The 10,722-nt window shown below is 40.9% G+C and overlaps 1 protein-coding gene across 4 annotated transcripts; it reads left to right on the forward strand.

Moving 5' to 3' along the window:
• Positions 1–681: 681 nt before the first annotated feature.
• A4GNT (alpha-1,4-N-acetylglucosaminyltransferase) lies at positions 682–8,776 on the forward strand. 4 transcript variants are annotated; one of them, XM_081189866.1, is made up of 4 exons: positions 682–812; positions 4,875–5,597; positions 6,298–6,733; positions 8,146–8,776. In XM_081189866.1, the coding sequence occupies exons 3-4, from the start codon at positions 6,323–6,325 to the stop codon at positions 8,767–8,769; spliced, it is 1,035 nt and encodes a 344-aa protein (XP_081045992.1). In that variant the 5' UTR covers positions 682–812; positions 4,875–5,597; positions 6,298–6,322; the 3' UTR covers positions 8,770–8,776. The 4 variants fall into 4 exon arrangements, with proteins under 4 accessions (XP_081045992.1, XP_081045990.1, XP_081045991.1 ...); XM_081189864.1 differs by lacking the exon at positions 4,875–5,597; XM_081189865.1 differs by lacking the exon at positions 682–812 and having other exon boundaries at positions 4,529–5,597.
• Positions 8,777–10,722: the final 1,946 nt, after the last annotated feature.

The raw sequence follows: 10,722 nt of genomic DNA on the forward strand, positions 1-10,722 counted from the left end.
ATGTAACCCGATGTATCACTGTATATAATATATCCTTTTCTGAGCACCACAGCATCATCCTCCAAGGAAGCTGAGAAAGGAGTTACATTAAAGAATCTCTCCTTCACAATGCGTTCAGCAGAGGATTGGTGATGAGGAGATAACATGTGTATACTGGGTTGGATCCACACTAAGGCTGCAATCCTAACCCCACTTACCTGGAAATTAGACCCATTGGATTCAATAGGACCTTAGCAAATATTGTTAGATTGCACTGTAAAGTGCACAGGTCCCATTGAAATCAATATAAAGAGTTATTCATGAATAACTTAAGTCCCATTGATTTTAGTGGTAACAAAACACCACCTGCTTGGTCTGGATTCAACCTACTGTATCTAAGCACCCACTCCAGAACACTGAAGAAAATGAGCTATCTGTTATATGTTAATCTTGCAGATTGTATTGTTCCACCTGAGCCTTTATGCTATTCCCAGTACATTGCTACTTTAGTATGTTCTTATTATCATTCCAAAGTGTTTGTCTGCTGCTTTCTGCTGGCAAGCTCTTATTACTACACTGTACATGTCTTGGCAGTTTTTATTTCTTCCCTACCTGTACGATTTTTTCCTTCTTTAAAAAAGCATTTGTTTCCTCTGCCTATCTCAGGGCAAGTAATGTGCAAATATCACCTCTAGGGTTGCTGCATTAGAAGTCAGAAACAGTGGTGCATGTCCTGGATATGAAAGGTTCTCCTGCAACTTCTTCACCATATATGTGCACCCAAGTCTAACCATTGCTTGCTGAAGAATCTTCTGCTTTTCCATGTTTTGCTGGTAAGTTCTTGTTTATTTTGAAATGCATCATATGAAAATTAAACAACAAGAACAATGAGAAATATAGATGGGAGATTAATTACTTTGGTTTATATTTATTAATATGGAAAAAGATGGATTTTGATTACCCATCACATAATATTTTTTAATTTTTCAGAGAGAGAAATATGGTCTTTCTGTTGAGTGGTTTGAGTCTCAGGGCAAGTGCATTATTCTCTAACAATTAATGTGGCCATTTCAAGAGTGTGCATAAAGGTCTGAGCATGCTGTGACAAAAGCAGAAATGTTTTGATCTCTTTCAACAGAAAATGGAAGGAACCATTTTATTTTCTTAAATAATACTTGTAGGAATAAACAAATATATAAATAGCAACATCCTATTTATGCTTACAGAGAAGTCCCACTGAGTTCATTGAGACTCACTCCCAATGAGAAAGTGTGCATCAGATTGCAGCTTTAGTGTAATACATTGATGTTGCATAAAAAGACAGTATAATCAAAGACGTGAAATATGCCTACCACAAAGGGGTGTTAAGCACTACAAGGTCTATAGTTAATATGTGCCATGTTCCAAGAAAAAGGTGTTCAGATTTGGGAGCTGTAAGCTAGTCTATGCTTCCAGGTGTCATAAGAAAAATGAAGATAGTGCAGGATAGTACGCACCCTGGAAATGATCTCTTTCAGCTTCTGCCTTCTGGAAGAAGGTATAGGGTTATAAAGACTAGGACTAGCCGCCTGAGAAAGTTTTTATCCAAATGCGATTTTGGTTTTAAATGCAGTGTAAGGTAGTCTCTGTAGGAGTATATTGTATTTAATTATGGGGTATCAGAGCTTTTAGGGGCTTAACCAGGCTGGGATAGCTGGCTTGTTGACTTCTGAATGTCTGATGTAGATTTTTTCAATTTCATTGTTCTGTATGGGACAGTGACAATAAAGATTACTGTATTGTATCGTAGTGTAACAGTACACATTTGGATAGGCACATGCAATTACCTAAACCTTGGGACTGGTGATCAGCTTCCCAATAACATTAAATTAGTGTTGTGCTGAAAATTTATTGCATCTTTTCAACCATTCTTCATTAATTAATGAGAAGAGAAATTGCATTCAAAAATGATCAAAGAGGATGGGGTGGGGAATCAGTTACATTCTCATGGTTTCTTCCATGCTTACTTCACTTCCAAGGTGGTCAAAGGTTGTGTGTGTGTGTGTGTGTGTGTGTGTGTGTGTCTTTTATTTCATTCTATAATCCCATCAGTGTTCTGCACTCTGCAGGCTTCCCATGCTTCAGTTAAGCCCTGGGGGAAGACATCCTGTGCAGTGGTGTAGTGGTCCAGTGTCGCAGGGGGTTGAAGACCTGTTGCTGTTTCTGCAATAGGGTCCCTATTCTAGATCCTAGATCTGCCCAATCAACACCAAAGAGAAGCTTTCCAGCCATGGTATGCTCCAAAGCTAAGCATTCAGAAGCACTGAAAACACAATGTGCCTCAGTTTTGTTTTTTCTTTTTATTAGATTTTATAAACAAGGATCATAGAAATAATAAATGGTATAATTAAAAAGACCAAGTCTTTTTGTACATTGCAAAAATAGCATAATAAACTTGCAATAATATCTACAACCTAGGATTCATTATTAGTGGTCAATGTACAAGTCCTTGGTTTAAATAAACCAAGTGGATTGGATGGATTAAATAAAAACAGCAAATGGAAACAGGATAGAATTACTCAGCTCTGTTCTGTTTAAAGCTTCCTATCTTTATTATTATCATTATTTAGTTAGGAAGAAAAGAGGGGGAAAGAGGGGGAAATGGTAAGTAGGGTGTGGCTGGGTGGTTATGCTTCTATTCTTTTACAATGTGCTTCACTTTCAAGAGAATGGTGTGCAAGTTCAGTTGTGTACAATGGAACATCGTGGAAAACACAAGTCAGCTCAAAAGAAGGTAGTTGAGCACTCCAAATAATGTGTCCATGCATGTTCTCAGAAATTATCTACTTCAAAGGCAACACATGGAGGTCTGCATTAATTGTTGCAATGCAGTCCTGATTATTATTATTATTATTATTATTATTATTATTATTATTATTATTATTATTGTAAAATGATAAGATCATTGTATAATCTTAGAAAGCTGCATGTGAGTGTGAAGAGGCATGGCTTTGAGTATCATAAAGGGACCCTGCAGACTGCAGAGCTTATAAGCCATGCTTATAAGAAAGAGAACCCTTGGCCACCTAGCAGTGATAAGGGAAGAACAAGACCCCACCCCCACGAAAGAAATTATGAAATGCCCCAAAAATGAGGCAGAAAAATGGAAATCCTTTTTCACAGAACACGTTGGAGAAATTTGAGAGTTTGGCAGGATGTTGCAACATGTACTTCCATATCTGGCTTTCATAAAGCAAATTGAATAAAAAAGTAATTGGCTTGAATTACACACACACACATTGATTTTCAAGATAAGAATACAAATATAAAGAAAAGAGTAAACATATAACCAAGCTTATCGACTGAAACATTGGTGTAGGTGAGCACGTAATGCAGTATCATTATAAATGTCCTCTCAATTATTATTTTTTATTATTTTAAAAATGGTATGGTTATGACTCAACTGCACCGATAACAAAAAGGAAGTTGGACAATCACCATGTGTGCATGATTATGAAGTCCATATAGATTTGGCTGTTTCTGACAGAGAGATGCACATATTTTGGCTATGATAAAGGGATACTGAAATGGTTTTGCTTTACCCTGTTGCAGCTTTAAGTTGAATGTTATCTTTGCAGAGATTTCAATAACAAGATGTTCTTATACGAAGATTGTATAGACAGATTTTCTAATTCCTTCCAATTAGAAGGACTAGTGGCAATTAATAAAAATGTTAACAGATAAAATATCCTTGTTTAATCCTTGATTCCCCCCCCCCCCAAAAAAAAAGTTCTGGAGTACAATGAATTGATTTTTGCAGTATTCTTCCCCCATTTCTGTATGTCTCGCTATCCAAAATGCTTATAAGTGTGAGCACTCCCACCATAAATGGAAATAAGTTCCTTTTCTGTCGCATCCATGTCAATGTCTGAGTCCAGCAACATCTGGAAAACCATAGGTTTCACATCCTTGATATTACATTTCTGCATCATATTCCACAAGAAAATGTCTCAAAGTGATTTACGAATCCATAAAATACCACACAGTTTGGCAATCATTTAAAAACCATACCTACAGAAGAAATATAACAGAACAATATTTCAAAATGCTCTCCATCAACAATAATTATAATAATAATAATGAACTCCACAAAACAGGTCAAAAGCCTTACGACACTACATTCCAAGTGAATGACCAAAAGTCTGGGCAAAACCCAGGCACCTAAAAGCTGGCAATGATGGTTCCAAGCATGTTTTCCTGAAGACAACATTCCACACGCCCTAAAAGAGAGTAAAAGAAGCACATGCAAATATGCACTGGAAGAAAATGATAATTTATCTCACTTCTCTTTAGCATCCTGATTTTGAGTATAGCAGAGTAGTGAATATTCACTGAAAAGGGATTAATCTGCAAAATTACCCTGACACACCTTTTGAACAGGCCTTTCCTTCCCCAAAATGATGCTTTAATGACAATCAGATGCTTCTGAGAATATTAAATTATTCAGGCTGTTTAGAGTCTGCAGCCTTCTTCCAACAGCTCATCGCTTGAAACGACTCCAGTGCTGTTGGCTGAAGCATTGCAGCTGAAAGTTTCTACTGTGATAGGCAAAGCCGAGAAGGAGTGGATAACATTTATTAAGCAGCCAGCACTGAGATCAGCATCTTGGCTGAGGAGAGCTTTGCAAACTCCACTCAGCCACTTGTCTTGCAATGATAAATAGATCTTCTCTGCAGAAGGAGCAGTGCTTAATCAGTTCCAACCCCTTTGACGGCAAAAATGATCTTCTGGATGGAAAAGATGGATGTTGTGGGAAAGACAGAACAGCCATTCCTTGTCTTTTGCAAACTAGAGGGTGTTCCAAGGTACCAACATAGAGAGGGTGCTACCTTTTGAATTTTATTTTTTTTAATCAGTCAGACATGTTTGGAGAGATTGCAACTGAATTCAATAAAGTCTCGAGTTTCTGAGGAGCTGAGGCTGAAGCGACACCCAAGATGCTAACCTATATGAATCCCAGCTGCTACCTTTCCTGAAGTCTCCTGCAGACACAGCTGGCCTAAAGTACTGTAGGGCATCTGTTGAAGACATTTGGGCTTATGATGATCTATGGCTCGTTCAGGACAGTCTCAAAATAGCCGCACAAGCAAGCTGGCTGACACAATCTCAGCACATCAGAGTTTGGGAAGAAGGGACATTCATTTTCTCCTGAAAACTGTATTACCTTCCCAAAATTGGAGGACGGCATTTTGTTTTTCTTTCTAACTTTGAACAATTATGAAATAATTTTATTCATCTGCCATCCATCTCTGATATTGCTGCAGCAGAGACCTGACATGGGCTTCCTATTCACCTCATTTCTGCTTCCATATTAGGACAGAGACACTAATCACCGATAGAGAAGAAAGAGCTCCCGTAAATAATTTTATCCCATCAGCATCCTGTCTGCAACAGAAGAGAAAGCCTGGTGCTTGGGAGGGGAATCAATTCAGACTTTGGTTCATTTTCTGAATGCAGCCCCACTGGGAACACTGAATTCAGCAGTAGCAATGGAGTCTACTCAGCAACATGAGGAGGGTTCTTTAAGTGGCCCAGGAAAAGAATCCCCTTAGGCAGGTAAGGGAATCTAGGAAATGGTGGTAAGAGGACATCTATATTTATTTTTTGAATTTTACCATGAATAACGCTGCTGCATCCTGCTAATTATCTCCCAAGAATTTGCAGGTCTTTTCCAGGATTTTTGCTGGATTTCAGATCTTTTGCCATGGTCTGCATGTATAGTGAGTGGCTTTGCACCCTTAGAAATTGGATGGGATGGGATGGGAAAGGAAAGGAAAATCCCCCCAAATGCAAGCTGCAATCTTATATACACTTACTTGGGAGTAAGCTCCACTGAAAATAATGAGACATATAGGATTGTATTGTCAACCACTAACCCAGGGTTGATGAAGCTGGGGGCCTTCAGATGCTGCCGGATTACAACATCCTTCATTCCTGGCCATTGGCCATGTTTGACTGAGGCTGGCCAGAGTCCAACAACATTTGGAAGGCCACAGCTTTCACACCCCTGCTTGAACCATTCTTTTTAACCATATATTTTTCTAGGAGACTGAAAGAATTCATTCATGCTGTAAACAAGGCTCCTCATCCCACATCTCCATTGCAGCCCTACAGAATCTGTTAATAGGGCACAACCTTCTGCTGAGAAGGATGGTGATCACCTATTGTTAAGGTTTTGAAAAGCAAGAGTGCAACAAGTGTGTGTGTGTGTGTGTGTGTGTGTGTGTGTGTGTGTGTTTGAAGAAGAGTACGACTAATATTTATTATGTTTTTATTAAGATCAAAAGTTGGAGAATCAGTCAACATGCTGAAGGAGAGCCAGATGTACCTATGTATCTTCTTTTTGCTTGCATTTGGGATATTGTATGAGTTCTCCCTAGAACCTGGTTGCTTCTTTTCCTGCAAACCTGTTGCTAAACAACTTGTGATACCCCAAGATGTCCTCTCCCAGGGGAGAAGTATCATCTTTCTGGAGACAACTGATCATCTGCAGCCTCCACCACTGGTTTTATGCTCTGTGGAATCTGCTGCCAGAATCTATTCGGACAGACCCATCATTTTTTTTATGCAAGGGCTGAACAATAGCACAATGACAGATTTCAAGTTGACTTCCCCTTCGCTGTCTTTCTTATCGGCTATGAAGAATGTTTTCCTTTTCCCCCTGGAGATGGACATTTTGTTCCAGGACACACCTCTGTTCCGGTGGTACCATCAGGTGAGAGAGAAAGAGGTATCGTTTTCTGGTGGGATGCATTAATTGCAAAGTTAGTTGTAAAATATTTTTGGTGACAAATATCAATGCCCCTTTTAAAAATGCAAACTGTTTACTGGTGACTTTATCAGTGCAAAGGAAAAGAAATTGTTAACTGCCTTTTCCTACTAAGACACTCAAATGTCATTGTATGCTTAAATTTAGTAATGTTTGGTGAAGATGCAACTTCAAAGCATGTTTTATTATATCCTTTTGTTCATTTTACCGTATACAGCACAGTATTAGTAATCACCATGCATGGCAATCAGCCCAGGTAGTGAGGAGAATTCGGGAGAAAGAGCCAATATGATGAAAAAGAACAAACCATCATATACAGTGGTACCTCAGGTTAAGAACTTAATTCATTCTGGAGGTCCGTTCTTAACCTGAAACTGTTCTTAACCTTAAGCACCACTTTATCTAATGGGGCCTCCCACTGCTGCCGCGCCGCTGCTGCACGATTTCTGTTCTCATCCTGAAGCAAAGTTCTTAACCCAAGGTACTATTTCTGGGTTAGCGGAGTCTGTAACCTGAAGCGTCTGTAACCTAAAGCGTCTGTAACCTGAGGTACCACTGTATTACACTTGCACTGGGCTTCAGAGTTTCAAATTCACAATTTCTGTTTTCCAGAAATTCTGATTAAACTGGCTACAGTGGTACCTCAGATTACAGACACTTCAGGTTACAGACTCCGCTAACCCAGAAATAGTACCTCGGGTTAAGAACTTTGCTTCAGGATGAGAACAGAAATTGTGCTCCAGTGGCGCCGTGGCAGCAGGAGGCCCCATTAGCAAAAGTGGTGCTTCGGGTTAAGAACAGTTTCAGGTTAAGAACGGACCTCCGGAACAAATTAAGTTCATAACCAGAGGTACCACTGTAGTACTATTCAGCATGTTAAAAATTGATGTTTTCCTTTTACACTAAGTATATGCCAATGCAGCTCAGTATTGTTTGACTGGCAGCATTTCTCCAGGGTCTCAGGCAGAAGTTTTGCTCATCACCTACCTGATCATTTGAACTGGAGATAGTGGGAATTAAACCTGGGGTGTTCAACAGGCAAAACATGTCTGTGGTCTACCACTGGGCTCTGCTCCCACCCACAGGTTAAGTGGCCTCTGCAGGAGCTGAGATACTGATTGATGCAGTGAACCCACTGATACGTTCAGGCCCTACACTTTCTCATGTATGCCTGCATAGAGGTGAGGTCTTTTCTAGTGGGAAGTCACATCCAGAATTTGAACCTAGGCTCACATACATGTGACACCTGAGCTGTTCCAGTAGTGGAAATATTGCAGACATTGAAAGGAAGAAGTAAGGAGTATGTCTTAGGAGCTAGGGGCTGTCCCTTGATTCTATGTCCATTTTTAACCCTGCAGGTGAATGCAACACAGGAGAAGAACTGGGTCTATATTATCTCTGATGCAATCAGGCTTGCAATGGTGTGGAAATACGGTGGGACTTATATGGACACAGATGTCATTTCCATCCGACCCATCCCAGTGGCCAACTTCTTGGCAGCCCAGTCTTCCCAGTTCTCCAGCAACGGGATCCTTGGTTTTCAGCGTCATCACTGGTTCCTCTGGGACTGCATGGTAGATTTTGTTCAGCACTACAATGGAGCCATCTGGGGACATCAGGGACCTCACTTAATCACAAGGATGCTAAAGAAGCTGTGCAACCTCACAGATTTCAATAATGTGGAGGATCAGACATGTAACAACATTTCCTTCTTGCACCCCCAGCGCTTCTATCCCATCCCCTACACACTGTGGCATAAGTACTATGAAGTGTGGGATTCAAAGCCAGACTTCAATGAGTCCTACGCTTTGCACCTGTGGAACTTCATGAACAGGAAAGAGAAGAGAAATGTGACCATTGGGAGCAATTTCCTGGTGGAAAACCTGTTCAGAACACATTGCCCTACTACTTACCAGAGTCTTATTCAAGCTGCACAAAGAAGCAAACAGATGTCTCAAAATAAAACTAGCCCATTGTGGTAAAGCAAAAGGAGGATATGTTACCATATGCAATACTTATCCTATTAGGCGTATAATTTAGGAACCTCGGACTCCCAAGCAGATCACCTTCCACTGCAAGATGATTTTTAATATTCTCAGGGGGGATGGAAATCAGAGAATTGCAGACTTGGAAAGGGCCTTGAATGAAAAGCATCTCAAAGAATTTCATCTAAAGCATCCCTGACAAATAACCATCCAACCTCTGCTTAAAAACCTCCGAAGAAGTAGCGTTCACCACTCTCTGAGGCAGGGGAGTACAAAGTAGGGGGTACAGGGGGCGGACCGCCCCAGATGCCACTCTGGAGGGGGTGGCAAGATGGCCCCTGCCTCCCCCCAGCTGTAGAGTGGCTGAGGGTGAGCACAGTCAGTATGGACTCCACTCGTGCGGCGTCCGTACGGGCTGCCTCTCACATGGCGACGGTATGGGCTGCTGTGCATGTGCACTCTGTACAGAATGCCACACATGTGCAGTCTGTACGGGATGCCCCACATGCACACTCAGTACAGGATGCCACTCGCGTGGCACTCCGTACAGCCACTGCACGCACGTGGCAGCCCATACGGAGTGCACATGCGCGGCAACCCATACAGTCACCGCACGTGCGCACTCCGTACGGGATGCCGCACATGCATACTCTGTACGGACATCGTGCGTGTGTCACCGGGCAGTTCGCCCCGCTCCTCGGCGTCCCGCCCCAGGTGCCAGAGAGGGTTCTTCCGTCACTGCTCTGAGGGTGTCCATTCCACTGTTGAACAGTTCTTACCATCAACAAGTTCTTTTTGAAGTTGAGGTAGAATCTTCTTTCTTGTAACTTGAACCCATTGGTTTGAATCCTACCCTCCAGAGCGGGTGGGAGGGAGGACTTGCTCCATCTTCCATGTCATAGGCCTTAAGATGTTTGAAGAAGGCTATCATATTTCCTCTCAGTCTCCTCTTATCCAAGCAAAGCATACCCAACTCCTTCATCCATTCCTCATAATGGGAAAATAACTTGAGAGAGATTAGAATGCCATGGTTTGGCAGCAATGCCACCTGGGGGAAACTCCATAATAGCTGAATAAATAATAAAATAAATGGCTATAGATGGAATAATAATTGCCATTTCCTACATAATTCTATCTTTTGCTACTGCCACTGAAGTCAGGCAGATTTTTGTTAAAAACAATGTCTACATCCCTGTTGATACACATCATGCTAAAATGCTATGTGTTTGTCGTGGTGATGGATACTATGTTGTGCATCTGTTTGCATCTGCTTTTCATTATGCTGTGGTTGATATAATAAATAAAGCTGTAACAAATAAAGAAGACTGATTTCCAGTGCAATCCTGTACATATCTGATTTAGAAGTAAGCCCCGTTGAATTCAATGGAGCTTATGTCCAAATAATACAGGATTTCAACCTTCGGTATGTATGCAGGAATATTGGGTCTTGACATAATGAATGATGGTCTTTGTCCTGCTATTCTTTTATATATTGTTCTCCATTTGACCCTCCTGCCTCCTTTTTAATAGATAAGCTACAGTCAACTGTCTGGTATGGTGTAACTTATTTATATACCATATTTATATGACAATTTGATTGCATGCAGAAATAGGTCTCTACTAACTTCTGAACTTAACTACATATATTATCCTCTTCAACTTTCCTAGTAACTTTTTTTGTGGGGGGAGAGGCCTTTCCTTGCTTTGACAGGTACTCAATACACCACTTATTAAGGGGCACTGAAAGGACAAGGACAAAGCCATTTCGTTTTGTCCATAAGATTCATGGAGAATCATGAAACCCTGTGCTGGCCTCATTTAAGGACAGGATGGGGAGGTGGATAAGCCATTGCTTGTCAGGCATATGATTCTGCTTTACCTACTGCAAAACAAGTTGCTATTTAAGCTACTGCCTCTTGAGACAATTTATAGTAATTGAGCAGACTAGAA

This window comes from Podarcis bocagei, assembly GCF_964188305.1.
Source record: "Podarcis bocagei genome assembly, chromosome: 4".
NCBI classification, from domain to species: Eukaryota; Metazoa; Chordata; class Lepidosauria; order Squamata; family Lacertidae; genus Podarcis; species Podarcis bocagei.

What these genes read in the sequence shown, in the direction of transcription:
- A4GNT (XM_081189866.1), top strand. Translation starts at nt 6,323, where the DNA reads ATGCTGAAGGAGAGCCAGATGTACCTATGTATCTTCTTTTTGCTTGCA. An exon ending in TGTTCCGGTGGTACCATCAG is followed by an intron (nt 6,734 to 8,145) that starts GTGAGAGAGAAA and finishes TTAACCCTGCAG; the next exon opens with GTGAATGCAACACAGGAGAA.